The sequence below is a fragment of the Drosophila kikkawai genome, chromosome 3R, assembly GCF_030179895.1.
Source record: "Drosophila kikkawai strain 14028-0561.14 chromosome 3R, DkikHiC1v2, whole genome shotgun sequence".
NCBI classification, from domain to species: Eukaryota; Metazoa; Arthropoda; class Insecta; order Diptera; family Drosophilidae; genus Drosophila; species Drosophila kikkawai.
In genome coordinates this window covers 8,309,156-8,328,398 of record NC_091731.1, presented here as the reverse complement: position 1 = coordinate 8,328,398, position 19,243 = coordinate 8,309,156, and the positions used below count along the sequence as shown (strand labels likewise).

At 46.4% G+C, this 19,243-nt stretch overlaps 8 protein-coding genes across 12 annotated transcripts; 4 read left to right on the top strand and 4 right to left on the bottom strand.

Annotated features, from left to right (window-relative positions):
- Positions 1 to 270: 270 nt before the first annotated feature.
- Positions 271 to 1,322, top strand: rtp (MORN repeat-containing protein retinophilin). The gene is made up of 3 exons (XM_017180508.3): positions 271 to 449; positions 516 to 816; positions 961 to 1,322. Exons 1-3 carry the CDS (start codon positions 422 to 424, stop codon positions 1,226 to 1,228), a joined length of 597 nt encoding a protein of 198 aa, XP_017035997.1. The 5' UTR covers positions 271 to 421; the 3' UTR covers positions 1,229 to 1,322.
- Positions 1,285 to 4,904, bottom strand: Mms19 (MMS19 nucleotide excision repair protein). Of its 3 annotated transcripts, none has more exons than XM_070286675.1 (7): positions 4,723 to 4,904; positions 4,557 to 4,667; positions 4,118 to 4,501; positions 3,654 to 4,003; positions 2,146 to 3,594; positions 1,658 to 2,080; positions 1,285 to 1,603 (listed from the first exon to the last, which is right to left on the bottom strand). In XM_070286675.1, the coding sequence occupies exons 2-7, from the start codon at positions 4,639 to 4,641 to the stop codon at positions 1,412 to 1,414; spliced, it is 2,883 nt and encodes a 960-aa protein (XP_070142776.1). In that variant the 5' UTR covers positions 4,642 to 4,667; positions 4,723 to 4,904; the 3' UTR covers positions 1,285 to 1,411. The 3 variants fall into 3 exon arrangements, with proteins under 3 accessions (XP_070142776.1, XP_070142777.1, XP_017035991.1); XM_070286676.1 differs by having other exon boundaries at positions 4,557 to 4,655; XM_017180502.3 differs by having other exon boundaries at positions 4,557 to 4,903.
- An 84-nt stretch (positions 4,905 to 4,988) lies between these two features.
- Positions 4,989 to 9,426, top strand: Kat60 (Katanin 60). Its single transcript, XM_017180505.3, has 6 exons — positions 4,989 to 5,148; positions 6,020 to 6,241; positions 6,317 to 6,947; positions 7,082 to 7,203; positions 7,876 to 8,435; positions 8,519 to 9,426. Exons 1-6 carry the CDS (start codon positions 5,137 to 5,139, stop codon positions 8,715 to 8,717), a joined length of 1,746 nt encoding a protein of 581 aa, XP_017035994.1. The 5' UTR covers positions 4,989 to 5,136; the 3' UTR covers positions 8,718 to 9,426.
- Vps37B (vacuolar protein sorting 37B) lies at positions 9,150 to 11,200 on the bottom strand. Its single transcript, XM_017180507.3, has 2 exons — positions 10,440 to 11,200; positions 9,150 to 9,389 (listed from the first exon to the last, which is right to left on the bottom strand). The coding sequence occupies exon 1, from the start codon at positions 11,126 to 11,128 to the stop codon at positions 10,484 to 10,486; it is 645 nt and encodes a 214-aa protein (XP_017035996.1). The 5' UTR covers positions 11,129 to 11,200; the 3' UTR covers positions 9,150 to 9,389; positions 10,440 to 10,483.
- A 171-nt stretch (positions 11,201 to 11,371) lies between these two features.
- On the bottom strand, positions 11,372 to 13,041 carry LOC108084344 (RAB6A-GEF complex partner protein 2). Its single transcript, XM_017180506.3, has 4 exons — positions 12,836 to 13,041; positions 12,565 to 12,779; positions 12,239 to 12,510; positions 11,372 to 12,180 (listed from the first exon to the last, which is right to left on the bottom strand). The coding sequence occupies exons 1-4, from the start codon at positions 12,979 to 12,981 to the stop codon at positions 11,494 to 11,496; spliced, it is 1,320 nt and encodes a 439-aa protein (XP_017035995.1). The 5' UTR covers positions 12,982 to 13,041; the 3' UTR covers positions 11,372 to 11,493.
- Positions 13,042 to 14,239: 1,198 nt separating this feature from the next.
- Positions 14,240 to 16,491, bottom strand: Or82a (Odorant receptor 82a). 3 transcript variants are annotated; one of them, XM_017180488.3, is made up of 7 exons: positions 16,428 to 16,491; positions 15,431 to 15,572; positions 15,178 to 15,373; positions 14,773 to 15,118; positions 14,606 to 14,710; positions 14,397 to 14,549; positions 14,240 to 14,341 (listed from the first exon to the last, which is right to left on the bottom strand). In XM_017180488.3, the coding sequence occupies exons 2-7, from the start codon at positions 15,561 to 15,563 to the stop codon at positions 14,291 to 14,293; spliced, it is 984 nt and encodes a 327-aa protein (XP_017035977.1). In that variant the 5' UTR covers positions 15,564 to 15,572; positions 16,428 to 16,491; the 3' UTR covers positions 14,240 to 14,290. The 3 variants fall into 3 exon arrangements, with proteins under 3 accessions (XP_017035977.1, XP_070143259.1, XP_041630388.1); XM_070287158.1 differs by having other exon boundaries at positions 15,431 to 15,602; positions 16,428 to 16,466; XM_041774454.2 differs by lacking the exon at positions 16,428 to 16,491 and having other exon boundaries at positions 15,431 to 16,376.
- LOC108084328 (omega-amidase NIT2-like) lies at positions 16,468 to 17,735 on the top strand. The gene is made up of 5 exons (XM_017180489.3): positions 16,468 to 16,541; positions 16,640 to 16,977; positions 17,024 to 17,204; positions 17,265 to 17,498; positions 17,564 to 17,735. The coding sequence occupies exons 1-5, from the start codon at positions 16,532 to 16,534 to the stop codon at positions 17,653 to 17,655; spliced, it is 855 nt and encodes a 284-aa protein (XP_017035978.1). The 5' UTR covers positions 16,468 to 16,531; the 3' UTR covers positions 17,656 to 17,735.
- A 132-nt stretch (positions 17,736 to 17,867) lies between these two features.
- LOC108084324 (uncharacterized) lies at positions 17,868 to 19,233 on the top strand. The gene is made up of 2 exons (XM_017180486.3): positions 17,868 to 18,126; positions 18,188 to 19,233. Exons 1-2 carry the CDS (start codon positions 17,895 to 17,897, stop codon positions 19,138 to 19,140), a joined length of 1,185 nt encoding a protein of 394 aa, XP_017035975.1. The 5' UTR covers positions 17,868 to 17,894; the 3' UTR covers positions 19,141 to 19,233.
- Positions 19,234 to 19,243: the final 10 nt, after the last annotated feature.

Genomic DNA, 19,243 nt, shown 5'->3' with positions numbered 1-19,243 from the left:
GAAAAAGGGATATCTCAAAATTTGTATATATGTTTTGATATTTTTACGATTTTCGATATTTAAAATGTCAATAACGATATATCAAACATTTTCGATATTACTGAGCGCGATATTTTTGTCGATATATTATCTTAATTTTCCCATTTCCTTTTTATATACGGTAAATTCTTAACTAGAACTTTTTTTTACGGAACTATAAAAGATCTATCCATAAATGATGTTCACTTGCCTTTATTTTCTTTGATATATGTACATTTGTTTCCATGTTATAGTCACTCTCAATGCACAGAATTGCAATATGCTAATTAGATTTAGACCAGGGACGTCGCCCTATTGGAAGCCAAACAACGTATGGTTTCTGGCGCGGAACAAACTAAGCTCAGTAGCAGCTTGATTCGCTTCGGGGACGGTGAACGGAGCAATGGCTATGGACGACTACGATGATGACAGTAAGTAGGACTCCCAGGGCGAAAGGACTACCTCCGTAAACTTTATATCCAATCACCATATACCAGTGAGCAGCGTGGGAGTGACTACGGCACGGATCGAAAACCAGCACCACCAACAGGGTCAGCATGGGCAGCAACACCATCACCAGCAGGGTCACGGTGGCCAGAGCCAGTACAGCGCCGGGGCGGTCAAGGTGGGCGGATGGCGCTACGAGGACGCTAGTCGGTACATCGGCGAGTGGAACCAGCGGGGCCAGAAGCATGGCATTGGACACTTGCAGTTCGCCGATGGCACCCGCTACGATGGCCAGTTCCAGGAGGGTCTCAGCCAGGGAGTGGGTTGCCTCTGGTTCCCGGATGGAGCAAAGTCAGTGCCCACCAGAAAAACGGGAACACAGACCGATCGAAAAATAAGAATTAAGATACAATTAATGTTATTCATTCGATCGGAGTTGCATTCCCTTATTGTACAATCTGTATATGGCTTTACAGTCCATCTTTTTTGATGCAGATATGAAGGCGAGTTTCATCAGGGCTGGTTTCATGGCAATGGAATCTTTTGGCGCGCCGATGGCATGAAGTACGAGGGTGAGTTTCGCGGCGGAAAGATCTGGGGGCTCGGCCTGCTGACGTTCCAGGACCTTACGCACGGATTCCCCAGAAACGAGGGCTTCTTCCAAGACTGCCGCTTCATGCGAAGACGTCGCTGTCCGGAGGTTGTGCAGCGAGCCCAGAAATGTGCCCTGATGGCCCGATCCCAATGCGATCATCCCTACTGAAAAAAAGCGTTCCCACTCCCTGATATCCAAAATAAAATAGAAAAGGAAGACAAATGTTGTGTCTTGTTCCGAAATATATGGAAAAACTTAAAGATTATACAAAGGTTTATTTGTGTAGACCTTTGATTTTGTGCGTTCGTTTATCGACTTTAAAATAATAACAAAAATTTACTTGTTCAGTGGCTAATTCCCGCTAGCCGCCCCGACCATGAACCATGCATTCCTGGCCTTCACCGCCGTGTTACGCACCAGGCGCTTGGGGTCGTCCAAGGCGGCGGCCAGGGCCAGCGTCACATCCACTTTGTGGGGCAGCAGTACGAAGGTGGGGTACTTTGTAATGTCGTAGAGCAGCTCCAACGCCGCAATGCGAACTTGCTGTGGGGATTTTGGTTTAAATGGGAATCGCCAGACCTCTATAAAACCACTCACCATAGTGTGTTGGGCCTTGTACTTGGACAGCTCCAAACAGCTGGGTATGAGATGAGCCAAGTGCCCCTGGAAGTAGGGGTCCTGTTGCTGCACAAACCTCTCGCAGATGCCTAGGGCAATGCACAGCGACTGCGCCTCGTTGTGCTCCTCCAGACTCCTAAAAAGCAGCGGGCCAAGTTGCTCGATATTCAGCTTAATTACCGCCTGCGGCGTGGCCTTCAGAACATAAACGAAGGCCTTCAGGTGGTGGACACAGTAGTTTGCCAGCTTGCTGCCCATCTTGCCCATGATGGTGTGGAAGAGCTTCTGCTTGTATAGGAACTTGACCACGGGCAGGTCTAGTTCGGGATACTCGGCCGCAATAATGTCGAAGCCCAAGGCGGCCGCCGTGCTTAAGCTGGGATGCTTCAACAGGTCTGATAGCTAAAAGCAAAGGATGGATTGTCTTCAAGTGTTGACTTAGTCAGCATAATTTAATGATTACTTACATCGCCCACGATATCGGCCGCTTCATCAAATCCAGCCACCACCAGTCCCTTTGCCACCCACGCCAGAATCTCCACCGCCCGCACATCGCCCTTTTTTATAGCCACCTTCAGCTCGTCCGTGATCTTCTTGACCTTGCCCCGATTGGCCGGATTGCTCTCCATCTTGTTGACCAAGCTGCAGAGCAAGTGGTGAGCGATCACGCGCAGCTGCTCGTTGTCGGTGCTGAGCGAGAGCTGGGTGAGATCGCTCAGCAGTCGCTCAAAGTGATCGTCCAGGCTGATGTCCTTGTGAAGATAGCCAAGAAGGCCCTTGGTAATGTACAGATCAGCGGATAGGTTTAGCCTCAGCCCCGGTAGGTACTCGCTGACGATGGCACTCTGCTCGGAGAGGGGCAGTTGCTGGGTTATGCGACTTAGGGCGCCGGCAATTTGCTCTAGTGACTGCAGGGACAGGTTCTCCGTGCTCTGGCCCAGTTCTATGAGCTTGTGCAGCAAATTAGATTCCTGCTGCAGATCCACGATGAAGCGCTGGTCCTCCTGGGCCAGCACTTGGTTCAGCGCTTCCAGAGCCAGAAGACGCACTGGATCCGGTGTCGTCTCCTTAAACGATTGCGTCATAATCAGGTCCAAAATGCGTTGGGTAAATGCCATCTGGGGTAAGAGAGGCAACAAGTTGGCGTAAATCTTCCGCTTGACAAAGTTGGAAAAGATCTCGAAGTTGCGCACGGAGACGTCGATGAAGTTCGACTGCAGCTCCACGGGCTGCAGGGCGCCCAAGCTGGCTGTGAGTGTGGTAAAATCCAGATCGATGGACGGATGGCTGACCAGCTGAACCAGGGCTTTATAGACCAGGGCACGCTGCTTCTCGCTGAGAATCGGAGCGCTCTCGTTGAGCACTGAAATCGCTGCCCTTTGCAGCTCCAGAGTCTCCTGCTTGGCATCGAAGTCCTCCCTTTCGATCAGCCGCAACGAGGCGATCACATCGTCCTGCAGCGACTCACGTATCGTGGCGTCCAGCTTCTGCAGCGCGTCCCGCAGTCCACACAGCTTATATACCTGGCTAATGATGCCATAAATCTTTATCCGCTGCTCGGAGCTCACATCTCCGACCTGCTGCAGCTTAAGCAGGAAGCTATTGAGAATCTTATCCGCTGCATAGGGGGCATCGCCCGCGACACAAACCAAGGCTATGCCAGTGGCCGGATGGAAAAGGCGCTGGTTGACGTCGCTCAGGTGGGGCAGAACGACGCCCAGGATTGAGCTCTGGTAGCTGTGGCTGATATCGGGCAGATGGGAAGCGCGCTCTAGGAGCGCGGACAAGGCCTTCAGAGAGGCCTTCAGGATCTCCTCGTTGTCGTTGCCGGGAAACGTCTCCGCCTTCAGCGCCTGCCAAATCTGGTCGAAGTGCGGCTCCAAAACGGAGGGAGGAAACTTCACAGCTGCTTGGTGCTACATAAAAAGAAACTCTGTTACTTCAGGATCTGATTTTGTGATCAAAGCGTTCTTGCCAGCAACATTATAGAGTCCAGCTTGGCCACCAGCAGCTCGCTCTCCAGCTTCTCCACGGCCAGAACCACCGTTGCCTCGGCGAACTCATTGTTCGCCACCAGGCAATTGGTCAACTTCGAGGCCAATTCATCTCGCGTTATGGCTGTCGGATCCTGTTTGCTCGGATTAAAGTCGATGGGAAAGTAGCAGGCGAAGATCTCAAACATCTCCTCGGCCAAATGCAGCAACGGATACGTCGACAGGAACTCGGGCATGAAGCTGAATATAATGTCCAGGTTGCGAGGGTCTCGCTCGCCGTCAATAGAGTTGATCAGACCGTAGACAAAGTCACCGGCCATCGACTGCAGCTCTGTTAAAAGGGAATATTACTATTTCACGATATTTTTCAATTTTAATTTGTTTATAATTTATGACCGTTCTTGAGAACGTTTAATGGCTTTCAAGGTGGTTGACAGAAGCTCACCCGTTTTGAAGTTGAGCGTCAGGTACTTGAAGATATCGAACAGCTTGGCGCGGTCGCCACGGGTCTGCGACTGGCAGGTGGTGTGCTCGAAGAAGGCCTGTAGGATCAGGGGAACGTGAGAAGGCGGCAGAGCCTTCATGTGGACCAAAGCATCTATACCGTCGATGATGGCCGGCATCACGTTGTGGTGATCGCGCAGCCTGTCCATATAGAAGGTGCTCAGGAACTCCAGCTGCCGCGCCTCGAGCAGGTCCTCCGGCAGGGCGACGAGCACTGCGGACAGTAGATTTGTGCCGGCCACCCGCTGCTCCATGTCAGGTGAGGACAGTGCAAAGCCCAGCTCCTCGGCCAGCACGGATATGTCGTAGACCTTGGCCGTCAGATCTGGAGGAAACAGGGGAAGTGTTAGCAGCCGAGATTTGTACAAAACAAAACTTGCCCTTGGCGATCTGGATGGAAGCCTTAAGGAGCTTCGCGTCGCTCTTCAGAGCCTTCTCGAGGGTGGCACGCGTGGGCGTTGTCATTTCGGTCGCCGTCGCTGGGGAGTTGTCTAAATTTAATAAATGTTTTAATGCACGTTAAGCCGAAATGTTAAGAACCGATACCGATGACTGGCCGTGCGGCCTTATCTATAGCTTAGGGTTGCCTTCGTTGTCTCTAGAACCGAGCGGAGCTGTGCTGCCAGCCTGGACTTGGCTGGTTAATTTGAAATCTAGCTAGCTTTTAATTACGTTTTGCTGTTTCAAAAGTAGTTTATTTTTGATAATTTTGTTGTAATCCTAATGAAATATAATGCGAAATGCTATGCCCAACCCAGTGGAAACGTGCATTTTGAAGCGATAGTTGAATCAGTCATCGATTGACCCGCGCAACTCCCATCACTTGCCCACGTACATCACTATTATTACAAACAGGCAGCAGCAGTTTTTTTTAGCTTGCGCAGCGCCCAAAACTTTAAACTAAATAAGTTTCGCATTAACTTTGAGCTTGGAACGCCGCGTAACACAGCTAGTACACTAATGTCCATAACCGTAAGTGCATCGTCGCGATACGTGCCGAATTTTTCGCATCAGCCTCGGCTGCAGCGAATGACTGCTTTGTTGTTGTCGTTCTGCAGACGCCCCCACGTAGCTTCGAATAAATTGGAATGAAAATGGTTAAAAAGTGAAGCTTCCAAAGGCTCGCAGATAACTCGAAATCTATTTAAATCGCTCTATTCCGCCAGTGTTTGTGTATGTTCTGTGCCGCTGAAACCTGAGCTCTACATGTGTGTGTGTTTGCGTGAGTGTGTGCAAGCGGTAATTTTGTCGTATTTTTTCTTTTTCTTTTTTGCATACGACGTTTCGAGTTGAAAGAATTGTTGAAAGCCAACAAGGTCAGGCGAGCGCCTTATTTGGACGACTGCTTGTCTGTGAGCTTCCAATGCGGGCTCATAATAATTTTATTACATTTTCCAATCGGCATTTTGGCCACGGCCCGCGCCTTGGATGTGATGTGGGAAATGGGAACTCGTTGCGTTTAAAGTTGGTGTGTGTGCTTTATAATTAGCACCGCACATCGGTCGTTGCCACTGCTATCTTCTATTATTTGCAATTGTCGCCTTATTTTCCGCTTTTATTGCTCCGGCGAGGCTCACTTTCCATTTTTACCTGCGAGGCGCACTCTCGCGACAGTGCCTTGTGTGAGTGAGCAAGCGACGCAGTCGCTTCCGTTCTATTGTTCCCGTCCCACTTGCCGCACACACACACTCACACCAAGCGACAACGAACAGAGAAACTTACGCACTTCAAACGCTTAAATTGGAACTAATCTTTGTTTCGTTTTTGGTTACAATCACAACAACCTGTTCCGATCCGCGATCTGCGTTCTCCGATCTCCGGTCCGATTCTCCCCATCGATCAGTTACTGCGAGGTGGCAAGCAAAAGACAACCACTTGCGTAGGAATGACCGTAATGGCCAAGACTACGATCGAAGAAATATGCGAGAATGCCAAATTAGCGAGGGACATGGCTCTGACGGGCAACTACGACTCTGCCTGCATCTACTACGAGGGTCTCCAGGGACTGCTTGCCCGCCAGCTCAAGGCCACCGCGGATCCCATGCGAAAGGGCAAGTGGAACATGGTAAAGAAATCCCCATATTGTCCCCTCCTGAATGCAACGTCTTAGTCTCGTACTACACCCATCACATCTTTCCAGATCAACCAGCAGATCAGTCAGGAGCACGCCAAAATCAAGGCCATCCAGCGAACTCTGCAGGATATCTCGCTCGACCTGCAGACCACCAAGTTCGCCCACAAGCTGCGACACCAGCTCAGCGAGGAGAGCACCAGCAACAAAGATCCCTCCTCTTGGTTTAAGCCAGACCCCGACATATGGACGCCACCGCCCAAGGATCCCGACGTGTGGGGTCCCCCGAAACCACCTGCACCCGCCGCCACCACACAGGCCGTGGGCCGACGAGCAGCACCGAACAATCGCCGCACCACCACGGCAGCGCAGAGCAGCCGGCCCAGCAGCACAACCCCTCAGACCACGACCCGGAATGGTGTCTCCGCGGGCCGGAACTCACGCCACTCTACGGCAACGGCAACAGCACCGACCAGTGGAGCTCGCTCGGTTAACGGGCGGGCTGGCGGACGCAAGCTGTCGACATCGAACAACAACAACAACAACAACGAAGCCAAGGACGAAGAAGCCACTGCTGCCGGCAGCAATGGTGGTGCAGGCGGCGAGGGAGAGAACGGTGATCACCAGGCCAGCGGCCAGGAAGAAGAGCGCAAGTTCCAGCCCAACAATCACATCGAAGCTGAGCTGGTCGACATTCTAGGTAAGTGGCCCCGATAATCTAGATTTAATAAGACATAATGATCGCTATCAGCATAACCAGTATATGTACATATATTCCACCGTAATTGTTTTAAGTATATGAGCTAATTGGTTTACTTTCCTAATTGTTTCCAGAACGTGATATTTTGCAAAAGGATCCCAAAGTAAGATGGAGCGACATTGCCGACCTCCATGACGCTAAGCGGCTACTGGAGGAGGCCGTTGTGCTGCCCATGCTCATGCCGGACTACTTTAAGGTGAGTGAGTTGCCGTCAGAGTCGTCGGCGTGAATCACGCATGTATCATAGGGCTTATCTACGCTTGGTGTTGGTCAACAAACGATCTCTGTTTGCCAAGGCCCAAAACTATATGTATATAACAACAATCACTGTTTGACTAGCCCAACAAGATGCAATAATTTAAAAGTTTGTAGAACTTCTGTTGATGTGTTTATTAAGTGTTTGTATAATCTACATATTTAAATATAACTTTATTATTATTATCAGTCAGCCATTCTTATGGTGTATACCGATGGGAAGTAAATTAAGTTTGCCATGTTGCTCGAACAGTTCATGCAAAATGTTCGATTTGTATTACTACTACTCAGAATGTTGGGTTTGAATCCATTTCTATGTTTACTTATCTTATCTGCCAGTCTTACCATTTTCTACTGCGATCTATAAAAGACTGTCACAAACATATACAACCGTGTATATTTGAATTGATTGATTATGTTTCTTGTAAGAGACCAAGGAAAGCTGATTAAGTATTTTTCCTTTAACTATTTAATAATAACATACGGTTTTGTATTCATTAACTTTAAATGGTAAACAACGTAAATTACCATATACGTTAGCTACAACTTCATTAATTTCTCACTAAAAGTTCATCAAAGTAACTTTTCTCTTTTCCCATCTTTACCAAAACAGGGCATCCGGCGACCCTGGAAGGGAGTGTTGATGGTGGGCCCTCCTGGCACCGGCAAAACCATGCTCGCCAAGGCGGTGGCCACCGAATGTGGAACGACCTTCTTCAACGTGAGCTCCGCCACACTGACCTCCAAATACCGCGGCGAATCGGAAAAAATGGTGCGCCTGCTCTTCGAGATGGCGCGTTTCTATGCGCCCAGCACAATTTTCATCGACGAGATCGACTCGCTGTGCTCGCGCCGTGGTTCGGAGTCGGAACACGAGGCCTCGCGCCGCGTCAAGTCAGAGCTATTAGTCCAGATGGACGGCGTGGGCGGTGGCGAGGAGCAGGCGAAGGTGGTAATGGTGCTGGCCGCCACTAACTTCCCCTGGGACATCGACGAGGCACTGCGTCGCCGATTGGAGAAGCGCATATATATCCCACTGCCGTCGGACGAAGGCCGCGAGGCGCTGCTTAAGATCAATCTGCGCGAAGTGAAAGTAGACGAGACCGTCGATCTCACCTATGTGGCTAACGAGCTGAAGGGCTATTCTGGCGCGGACATCACTAATGTGTGCAGGTGGGTCGGCTGATCATAAAGAATGGGAAACTAGTCGCGGAAACTTAAAAGTCAGTCGGTAAATAATTTCCTTTGTGTTGCAGAGAGGCCAGCATGATGTCGATGCGGCGGAAGATTGCTGGCCTCACCCCCGAGCAGATCCGACAACTGGCCACTGAGGAGGTGGACCTGCCCGTCTCCAACAAGGACTTTAACGAGGCCATGAGCCGCTGCAACAAGAGCGTGTCCCGGGCGGACCTGGACAAATACGAGAAGTGGATGAAGGAGTTCGGCTCCTCATGATGCCACTGCGCCCGCAAGTCTGGCTAGCAATCGTAGGAATATATATTTTTGAATACCCTTAAATACGCGTTTAAGTCTCTAGGCTTTTAAAGTGGAAACCGTAACCGATCTAAACTGGCCGGAAGAAGAGTTGAACATATTTTATATATAACATTTTGCATATACACACGGTACAATCTATATATTTACATATATAAATTGGGGCGCGGACGCCTTTGGAATAATAAAAGACTAACCGTTCTCTAAGAGGAAAAACAAATGCGAAACTGAAATTGAGTAGAAGTCGAGACACTCCACGAAGCACAATCCTTCCTTCCAACTAATAGTTAACCAACAATCGCACCCTATAAGCAATAAGGAATCGCTTTAAACGCCGCCAAGCCTTGGCCATGGCCCCCACACACCCACGATACACACACGCACTCCACATCATTTCATTTTATGCAAATATGTATTTTTAACCAGCACTTTTCACTGTCTTATTATATTAATGTTAATTTTCGCTTAACTTATAGACACACAATATATATCATAGTTTAAAGCAGGCAACGATATGCCTCCGAGCAACGCAAATGTTAATTTTAAAACAGGGCAGAAAGTTCCATCCGATTTGCAATAAACCATTGTCTTCAGTAGGAGAACCTGAAGCAATATGTACTTAAAGTGAAGATTCTGTAATTTTAAACAATAAACACAGTTTTTAACTCGATTTGGATTTTGGTTTGACGGGTGTGGGTGCATTCTGATGGTGGGATCCCTGCTACTTTATCTGACTGTCTGAACTCAGGGGCTATCAAAGCAAGTATGATGGCTTTGAATGTTTTAAATGATTCATTTATTATATATGTTTGTTATTTGTACATAAATATGTGTATGTATAATATTTAAACTTTGGACACCATAAGAATTTTTATTCATTTCTCGTTAGATTACGTTTTTACAGAACAAGAAAACAGTACACTAATCCTATTGAAATGACTATGTTGCGTATGTAAGAAATTCTGAATTCACTTCATAATACTTCGCAAATTTTATTATGACATAATCGTCTGCTTTTGACTTTGAACTTGAATGATCTTATTAAATAAGATCACAATTTTCAATTAAAAAAACAAAAGATAACTGTCATAAGCTATAAGAAGTGATGGTCCATTTCGTAGCGTTATCATAGTAAACTATTAATATTTTACTTATTTATTATTTTGACCAAAAAGTGCTGGCATAAAAACAAGGCGACACTTCAGAAAGTTCTTATAAATAATGCAAAGAAAAGAACAAAGAAATGGGCCTAGATCGACTTGTCTGCTGATCTATAATATAAACTTTACTGTATCATCATTAATTAAGAATTTTACTGTGTAATATTTGATAATACCCTCCTCCAAGGGTATAACAAAGGGAGATCCCAGATTATGACTCATTTCAAAGGTTTTACTTGTTTTATTTTTCTTTTTGTTTACTCGTAGGTTTCTATATGTGCATATGTATGTATGTACTAATACGCTCTGCAGTAGCATTTAGAAATTATACATACATATGTACATACATACATGTTGCGTTTATTTAATACAACAAAATATTGTTTAAAGTCATGCAAAATAACATTATCTCAAGATAAAAACTTCTTGTCTTTAAAGTTAAACAAATAACGTTAATTTGAAATGTATAATTTGCGGGAATCCCCTAAATCAGACAGCGAATGCACCCATTTTTTTTACTCGCCTGCAGCAGGTCCGAACACCGGGGCAGTTGCTAAAGCTCACTTCTCAATAGGGTCTGGAGGGTGGCGGCATGGGCATTAGGGGACCCATCATGGGGTACGGAGCGGAGCCACCGGCAGAGGGATAGAATCCGCCGGAAGCCACGTTTCCATACGCGGGCAGTGATGCAGCTGGCAGCGGACCCTGTCGCTGCTTCCTCATGAGATCCTGCATCTTCTCCGCCTTCAGGCGGCGCAAATGCATTGTGCGACGGATGGCGAGGAACTCCTCGAGGAAGGCCTCCACCCCGAGATCGCTGTCGTTGAACTTCTTGACCATCTCCTCGGTCTGCTCCTCGCTCTCGGAGGCGGCAGTTTGCAGCAGTGCGAGCGCCGTCTCGGGACCCGTTCCGCCCGTTTTCTCCTTGAGCTGGGACAGCTTCTCCTGGACAGATGAGCACCTGGTGCGTCCCTCCTCCGAAATTTCGGCCACCCGGCCCCGGAGCTCGATGATCTGCGGCTCCTTTTCAATATTACGCTCTGCGCGACTCCGATTGTCCTCAAAAACGCTGGTCTTCTGCGTTCGCAGCACTTGCAAAACTTCGTCCACTTTCTCGTCCAGTTTGGTGTCGTCGTTCAGCAGCGCCTTCAGCTCATCTGAGCCCATGGGGGCAATGGTAGCCTGCAGTTGGTTCAGGTATTCCTGATACATTTTCGTTTCGTGAATTTTGCGACTCAAATATTTCAATGACTCTATTTTATAAAGATGGGAAAAACCTCAATGCTATCGATTACACCGATTACTTTTTATGTTATCAAGCATCGACACCAACTGTCATCTCTAGAACCTGAAAGGAAAACCGTTCTCAAAATTGTATAAAAGGTAATACTAATTTTGTCTGATTTTATTTGTTAAACAACAATTAAATAATAAATTATTAATAAAATAGCTATGTACGATATGCTATTTCCATTTATTTTCTGTAATTTATACACTGTACTGTTCAACTGTCCAGGACGAATAGGAGATTGACAAGCCTTATAATTTCTAAATTGCAACTGGAATGTGCTTGGCAATCACTTGATGAGAAGACTGAACGTCTGGTTGGGCGCGTATATCTGCAGAGGATTGGCCGCATAGATGGTAACAGGAAGATTCCAAACCATGGTCTCCACGGGCAACTCTGATGGGGCCTTTAGCTCGCCGGACTCCGGATTGGGGCTGCCAAAGTCCATCAACGTGGTAGTGACGAACTCAAAGTGCAACCGCCACCGCACGTCCACGAGATCCGTGCGGAAAGTGGGTGTCACGTGGAGTGGGATGGGCACCACTACCTGGGTTTGGAGCGTGGCATAGCACACTTGGTGGGTTGTTGAGATGGTCATCAGTTTGCCCGTTGGCGCCGACGCCTCCTTATCCCGAGCGCTACCCGATGTGGCCGACTTGTGCAGATTATCAGCTACCACTCCGCTGGCTATGCTGGCCATGTCAAAGGAGTTAATCGAGGAGACATCGTCGCCGACAGATGATTGGGAATGCAGCTGGTGGCTCTGACTCTGAACTGGCTGCGGTCGTAGGGGCAGTTCCTGCTGCTGCAGCTTGACCGAGAACTGGACGCAGCGCACCTGGCACTGGCTGAAGTCCAGACTGCCCACAATGTCCTCTCCCAGTTTGTAGGCTTGCTTAAATAAACAGAAACGGCCCACGAATCCGCGCTTGTTGGAAATGCGATAGAACTTGGGCGCCCGCCGGGCGGTTACATTCTGAAAATGTTTGAGTGATCAGCGTTAAGGCGTTGAAGCCAGAAGATAATCAACTCACCTTCAGATGGTGCCAGGAGATCTCCAGCTCGCTGATTTCCCGTTTGTCCAGGAAGGGATTTGTGGGTGCCAGCTCTTCATTAGTTTCGACCGTCACGGGCAGCTCATCCGGCCGGGCGATGACTGGAATCGGCAGGACTCGTATGGGCACAGTCAGCGTCTGCACCTTGGACTTGACACGCTGTGTAGCTATGGTGATCTTGTAGAAATAGCGAATGTCGTGACCTCTGTAAGTTGGTGGACCATCGCGGGGCACAAATTCGTTGAAAAAATCTGAAATTCTGCATTTAATCAGAAGAATCAGAAAATAAAACGTATGCTACTAACAAATTTTTGTCTCTCTGGGCTGTAGGCGTAAATCGCAGAAGAGGATCTTCGGCTTCGTGGCCACTATGACTTCCCCGGGCGCTTGGGTTACTGCATCCAAGGCGGTGCGCCCGATCATCTCCGTAAGTTCGGCGGTTCTGTCCGTCGAGGAGTTGGAGTAGCTTGTCTTCCGGTAGCAATGCAGCTGCGCCGAGGCCCAAGCCAGATTTTCCTGGCTTTTAGAAGAGATTGTTTTTAATGATTTGCCAATTAAAAAATTTGTTTTGATTACCTTGCTTCGTTGGCATTTCTGTTTTTTGTTGATCCCTGCTCATCCGGAAATACCTTGTGGGTAAACTCGATCAGGCATTCAACTCTTTCCCCGGTTGCATAAATGGCCGAGTCGGCACGCAACAATTTGGCTTTGATTTCAATCATTTATTTACTTTTAAGTCTATAAAATGTTTCCATAACTCCTATCGACTGTTCGATAACCCAGCTATAAAATATAGAACACTCGATTACAAGAGCCGTAATCGATAAGTGTGACCGTACCCAGGGCGCCAGTACCCGAGGGTTTAAAAATAATGTTGGGCGATGATAAGTTATTACCTGAAGACAATTTGCTTTGTTATACCCTTGCAGGGTATTATAATTTCAGTCAGAAGTTTGCAACGCAGTGAAGGAGACCTTTCCGACCCTATAAAGTATATATATTCTTGATCAGCATCAACAGCCGAGTCGATCTAGCCATGTCCGTCTGTCTGTCTGTTCGTCTGTCTGTTTCTACGCAAACTAGTCCCTCAGTTTTAAAGCTATCTGAATGAAACTTTGCATATAGTCTTCTATATACTCTCACTGCCATATATGTCGGAACAAAATTTATGAAAATCGGACGACTGATATAGCTGTCATAGGAACAGTCGGGAAATTAATAGGAAAAAATTATAGCTTCGTTGTTTTTCAACGTATTTTTATCTACTTTGAGATAAAAGCTTATTTTGTTATTCTAGAATTTTGGTATAAATTTTATAAAAATCGGACAATTATATCATATAGCAGCCATAGAAGCGATCGGTAGATGTAGAGAAAATGTAAATGTGTGAATGTAAAACTGTAACTGTCAAACTGTTAACATAATAAGTATAGGTAATATGTAATGAAACTCTGTTTTATGAGTGTTTTCAGCATTTAAATCTATAATATAAACATCAAAACCAATCTGCAAGGATATACAAACTTCGGCGTGGCAAAGTTAGCTTCCTTTTTTGTTTTTATTTAACAAATTAACTAATTTTTTGAGTCAAAAATCGGGGTTTTGACTTCAAATTTTGATAAAAAATCGGGAAAAATTTTTTTAAATAAAAACGCTTCGTGAATACCTCGGGACACTTATCCTTTACTGAATGAGGTATAATTTTTTTTGGAGGCGACTCGGGAGGTTCCCTATAACTCCTATACTTCTAAATATTTTTCAATACAAAATTTATCAAAAACTTTTCAAATGTTGTGTTATTATGTGGTTTTTTAATTCATTAACCAAACTTTAGCCGTTTCGCCATAATACCACCGAATTAACCTTACCCCCACACCCCCCAACCCCCCAGAAGATCCAGGAAACAATAATAGCCCTAGTAAATAGATTTTCATTTTCTGTTTATTTAATTTTTGTTAATAAAATATTTTGTATAACTTTGATCGTGCACCCAAAGAAAAAGGGCACGCATCCTAGCGCTATCATCTAGCCTTACTCCATAGATTTTATAAGCGTTATCAACGATAAAGCAGTCCTGCAAATCTGTAAATAAAAAACATTTAAATATTAAATAATTATTGAACGTCGCCAACATTACAGCAACAAAATTTGCCAAGTTCGCATCATAGAATCCGGCTCTAATTAGTACTTCCCGCTGGGACCGCATTATGATCATGGATAAAGATCTTCGTAAGTTCGGAGAAGCTAAATACCAGTTTGAGACCCTGACAGCGACATCAACCTGCAGACTCTGCAATAAACTAAATATAATATAACGGATATTTACTTTCAATTTCACAGACCTACCTCAACTTTAATGATTTCACCACCGTAACAATAAATAAATAATTGCAACATGATAGAAGCGAAAAAGGTGACGTACAATAACAGATCCATAACTGAGTCCATATGCTAAAAATATATATAATTTAATTATATTAAAAATGACTCTGAGTGTATGTTCATATACCAACCGTCACGAGTTGATAGATTATCACTCCCACTTGCAAGGATGTTATGACAAACTGTCCGAATACTGTGGGCATGTAGATCGAGCGTAATTTCCTGGACAGGGAGAGCAGTTCCTCGTGATAATCCACCATTGATTTCAGACCAGCGTTAGTCTCCCTTTCGGATAACGCCAAGTCGAAGTGCTCGATTTCCTGCTGCAAGGTTTGAAAATGTCCTCGCAGATTAATGGCAAACGAAATGAACAGACCGTCGACAGCCGATGCGTAGGCCACAACGACGACAGTAACGAGTACGGTATAGAGAAACCCAAATTCGTAGCCGGGACTGTCCACGTCGTTGAAGGGGAACCTGAAAGAAAGAAGCAAATCCGCAAATCGTACCCTGATCAGGGGACTGGTCTAGCTTACTTCATGGGCATTGGTAGTTCCCTGACATATATTGTGCCTCGCCAGTTGCTAGTGATAATTTGTACTATGGGTCCCAGCATAAAATATACTCCCGTTAGACCGCAGGAGATGCAATACGCTCTTCCCAGTAGGGAAGCCTGCTTGTTGGCATCCTCCACATAGCTGTATCCATCTCCTCCGCCTGCTCTCTGTCCCGCTGTGAAAAGTTTCAATAGGAGTCAGTTTATGCGTACATTATCAGAAGATCACTTACATTGCCGATGCATTTGTCTGAAGCGGTGAATCATTTCCCAAAAGTTCTGCTTAAACACAAGAAAGGTTGTAATCTTGATGACTGTTAGCAGGTTGGTGAACACGACACTCAGACAGGCTGTGATTTCCTCCATGTCATTTCGCTTATAGAAGATATAGGAGATAAGAGGATACTGCGCCGATACAACGAATAACAGTGAGATAACGTGATTCAAGCTCAGAGACCCCTTTTCGGTACTATCAGTGCCGGGGGGACTGTGTCCCATCGCTCGCAGGCAGTTTTCCTGCAGTTTAAAAAGTCGACCCATGACTTTGCCTTCACTAAGTGGAATATCAGAGGGTTCCGCTAGCAATGCCTGTTATATAAGCCTTCCAATGTTCTAATTATCCTATTGATTAATTAATTATTTGTTTTGCCAACGTCTCTTGACAAACATACTACTAATTACTGTGCTGATGTGTTTAGAAGGCTCTGACATGATAATGGCGGCATTATTTGTTTTAATTGATAATTGTTATTACCGTCTTACCGTGACATTTGATGAAAACTGCATTTATAACCCCCATATGATTATATGGGGGTGTCGTCTATATACCTAAAAAAATTACTTGAAATTGTTGTTTTATCTATCTCGATTTTTTGACTACGTTTCAAAATGTTTATATTTATCGTATAACTATTTTTTTGGGGTTTTTAATCTCTTTATTTGTTTTGGGCTATGACTTTGGATAACTATCATAGAAGACTTGTATTACTTATGAAACGAGTGAAATTGGTAGAGGCAGGGCTATTTTTACGAAAAACAGCTGTATATATTTTTACAGGGTCGTTGTCTAGTTAATCGTTTTAAGACCAAGTGCATCGCCCAGATTCTTGAGCCGATTTGTAATCTGTTATTCGTATGCAAAAATCAAATCAATTTATTAAAAAATCCAGAGGCATTCTTATCAATAAAGCTAAAGTTCGGCAAGACTTCAATCGCTGAATGCATACTTACATAAGTATGTATGTGCAGTCAATGCAATCTGATTAAGCGGTTCCGAAGCAGCTGCTCGTTCAGAGCCAACAATTAAGGCTCAACCAGCAAGGAAGTATTTAAAAATGAGCAACAGTAAGTCGACAAATATCACTTGAACGCGTAAATATTTATAGATTAGTTTCAAATTCATTAATTTTAATTTTAATTACCTAATTAAAAATTAATCCCAGAGTTGACGCTGGCAATGCTGCAGCTGCCCGTGGGCAGGGATGTGTCCGCGAACGTTCTACGGGCTGTTCGGAGCGTTAAGAAGCTGAAGGCGGATAACCCCAAACTGCAACTGGCCATCCTGCCGGAAAGCTTTAACGCTCCCTATTCGCAGGAGGACTTTCCAAAATTCGCCGAACCCGTTCCCGAAGGTCCCACGTGCCAGGCTCTGTCCAAGCTGGCCCGCGAACTGAAGATCTATATAATAGGAGGCAGCATCGTGGAGCGCGAGGGCGATAAGTTGTACAACACTTGCACCGTGTGGGCGGCCGACGGAAGTCTTATTGGTCGGCATCGGAAGGTAAGGTGTCGCAGCTGCCGGTCATTAATAACCCTACTTCTGGCAGATTCATCTCTTCACCATGAGCATTGACCCAGAAAATGCTGGTGGCGTGGAGTTCGATGAAGCGGCGGTGCTGACAGCGGGTTCGGAGGTGACGGTTGTCCAGATTGGACAGCAGAAGGTAGGCATTGGCATCTGCCATGACAAGCGATTCGATGAACTGGCGCGCATCTACCGTACTATGGGTGAGAAACTCAGCCGCCGGCTGTCAGTTAGTTTCTGATAAATAAATAAACCTTCAACAGGCTGCTCCATGCTGGTTTACCCGTCCGCCTTCTGCATTTGCCAGGGACCCATGCACTGGGAGCTCCTGCAAAGAGCTCGCGCCACTGACAACCAGCTTTTCGTAGTCACCTGCTCGCCTGCCAGAGACAACATGTCGGGCTATGTGGCATACGGACACTCGATGATCGTGAATCCCTGGGCTCAGGTGCAGCGTGAGGCAGGCGAGGGATGCGAGTTCATTGTTGAGGAGATTGGTAAGTTGGCCACTGCCGTTGTAGTAAAAGTTGTTCCACAGACTATACTGCTTCCCCTCGCACAGATTTCAATATGGTCGAGGAAGTACGGCGGCAAATTCCCATCTACAAGCAGAGGCGCACCGACGTCTACTCTAAGGTCAGGTCTGATTTGTAAAGCTGGGGGGAAGGGGCTTGGAAGAAACCTTCGTATCAAGCGAATAAAGCATTATTAAGAACAGCGGGAGAGAAATTTACTGATACTGCTTGACATGCTTATCGCAAAGGAAGTATACAAACAAGCTAAGCAAAGCCGACCCTCGAGAGAATGAGCTTGAGTTGAGCAATGGCAGCGGATGTCGATAGGGCTGGAGGAGCCGGAGCTCGGCTCTCAGTGTTGTAGAGCAAGCCGAATCAATGGCAGGCACAAATCTCGCGCTCGGCGCATCGCTCGCCCTGGTCCTCTGCGTGTGGGCAGGTGCAGCGCAGGGTCAGGTGGCATACATACGGAACCTCTCGGAGCTGCGGATCAAGGAGTTGGAAAGCCTGGCAGTGCGCTTACAGCAGACCATCAACCATGAGAAGTATGCCTGCGAGAGTTACTTTGACTACGTCTGCAGTAGCAACCGAACGCTCTTCTCTATTATGGGTAGATTTATATGACATGGGGCTTTATTGAAACACTAACTCAGGTATATAATAAATCGCAGGCCACATGCCGAAGCTGAGCGAGCTCATCCAACTCTTGACGGAGCTCCAGAACGACCCAGAGCAGTTCCAGGCAAAGCAGAAGCTAATAGACTTCTTCATCTCCTGCAACACACATCACGGCGTGGAGGATTGCTATAGGCAGACCTTCGAGTACTTCAAGCCCCTTTTCGGTTACATTATAACCAAAAACCAACTGGAGCCCAGTTCCCACGAGCTTTCCGATTTCCTGTACATTCTGAACAACTTCGTTCTGAAGACAAAGGAAGAATTCGGCTCTCATCCCATCTACAGCAAGCTGGCCACGTACAAGGAGAAGTTTCGAACGCCGCGCATATACTTTCACTCCGGAGACCTCAATCGTGAGTACCAGGACCTGCGGATCTACCGGGAGAGCTACGAGCACAACGTCAGAAACCTAGAGCTCCACCGCAAGCGGAATTCCACCTACGAGCTGGGCGTTCAACGGACCATGCTGGACTGGAGCCTGTACCTCTTCCAAAGCCAGAACAAGCCCATGTCCTACTACTACTCCACGTTCGCCGTGCACCTGTATATGACGCTCTACAACAGTACGGAGCGTCAGAGGGACTTTACGCGTTTCCGGGAGGACGTCGAGTGCCTGAAGCTGCCGCAATTCGTCAACGTTTTGGATGAAGCCCGAATGCTGGCCGTGATCTACCTTAAGAGCTTTCGCGCCGTGTGGGAAGATTATAGAACCTGGATCGCTATAAAGCCGCAGAACCAAGAAATATACGACCAGGAAGACGGTATACTCCACAAATATCATCTCAACAATAAGCGCATCTTCTTCACGCTATACGCCCAGAACTTCTGTGAGTTCGGCAAGGATCTGGCCGAACACGTGTTCTACCTGGGCCTCAAGCAGAATCCTGATTTCGTCAACATTTACTCGTGTGGCTTTCAGACGGAAAACTCTATAAGGTGTATTTAAATCTGAAAAACTGTATTGCAAATCGCCTAACTTAGAACTTAAGGAATCACATAATCAGTCAATCTATAAAAGAATCACAGTAACCCACAACCAAAAGTATTTA

Excerpts from the sequence above, each read along its gene's own strand:
- rtp (XM_017180508.3), top strand. The coding sequence starts at position 422 with ATGGCTATGGACGACTACGATGATGACA. Across the intron at positions 450-515 it reads GGACGACTACGATGATGACA|TGAGCAGCGTGGGAGTGACT; the intron begins GTAAGTAGGACT and ends ACCATATACCAG. Across the intron at positions 817-960 it reads TGGTTCCCGGATGGAGCAAA|ATATGAAGGCGAGTTTCATC; the intron begins GTCAGTGCCCAC and ends TTTTTGATGCAG.
- Mms19 (XM_070286675.1), bottom strand. The coding sequence starts at position 4,641 with ATGACAACGCCCACGCGTGCCACCCTCGAGAAGGCTCTGAAGAGCGAC. Across the intron at positions 4,004-4,117 it reads GACGCTCAACTTCAAAACGG|AGCTGCAGTCGATGGCCGGT; the intron begins GTGAGCTTCTGT and ends CCCTTTTAACAG. Across the intron at positions 2,081-2,145 it reads CGGCCGATATCGTGGGCGAT|CTATCAGACCTGTTGAAGCA; the intron begins GTAAGTAATCAT and ends CTTTGCTTTTAG.
- Kat60 (XM_017180505.3), top strand. Across the intron at positions 6,242-6,316 it reads GAAAGGGCAAGTGGAACATG|ATCAACCAGCAGATCAGTCA; the intron begins GTAAAGAAATCC and ends ACATCTTTCCAG. Across the intron at positions 8,436-8,518 it reads GACATCACTAATGTGTGCAG|AGAGGCCAGCATGATGTCGA; the intron begins GTGGGTCGGCTG and ends TTTGTGTTGCAG.
- Vps37B (XM_017180507.3), bottom strand. The coding sequence starts at position 11,128 with ATGTATCAGGAATACCTGAACCAACTGCAGGCTACCATTGCCCCCATG.
- LOC108084344 (XM_017180506.3), bottom strand. The coding sequence starts at position 12,981 with ATGATTGAAATCAAAGCCAAATTGTTGCGTGCCGACTCGGCCATTTAT. Across the intron at positions 12,780-12,835 it reads AGAAATGCCAACGAAGCAAG|CCAGGAAAATCTGGCTTGGG; the intron begins GTAATCAAAACA and ends CTCTTCTAAAAG. Across the intron at positions 12,181-12,238 it reads TCTCCTGGCACCATCTGAAG|AATGTAACCGCCCGGCGGGC; the intron begins GTGAGTTGATTA and ends AAACATTTTCAG.
- Or82a (XM_041774454.2), bottom strand. The coding sequence starts at position 15,737 with ATGGGTCGACTTTTTAAACTGCAGGAAAACTGCCTGCGAGCGATGGGA. Across the intron at positions 14,711-14,772 it reads TAATCTATCAACTCGTGACG|CATATGGACTCAGTTATGGA; the intron begins GTTGGTATATGA and ends ATATATTTTTAG. Across the intron at positions 14,342-14,396 it reads ACTTGGCAAATTTTGTTGCT|ATTTGCAGGACTGCTTTATC; the intron begins GTAATGTTGGCG and ends TTTTATTTACAG.
- LOC108084328 (XM_017180489.3), top strand. Across the intron at positions 16,978-17,023 it reads TTATTGGTCGGCATCGGAAG|ATTCATCTCTTCACCATGAG; the intron begins GTAAGGTGTCGC and ends TACTTCTGGCAG. Across the intron at positions 17,205-17,264 it reads GCGCATCTACCGTACTATGG|GCTGCTCCATGCTGGTTTAC; the intron begins GTGAGAAACTCA and ends AACCTTCAACAG.
- LOC108084324 (XM_017180486.3), top strand. The coding sequence starts at position 17,895 with ATGGCAGGCACAAATCTCGCGCTCGGCGCATCGCTCGCCCTGGTCCTC. Across the intron at positions 18,127-18,187 it reads AACGCTCTTCTCTATTATGG|GCCACATGCCGAAGCTGAGC; the intron begins GTAGATTTATAT and ends AATAAATCGCAG.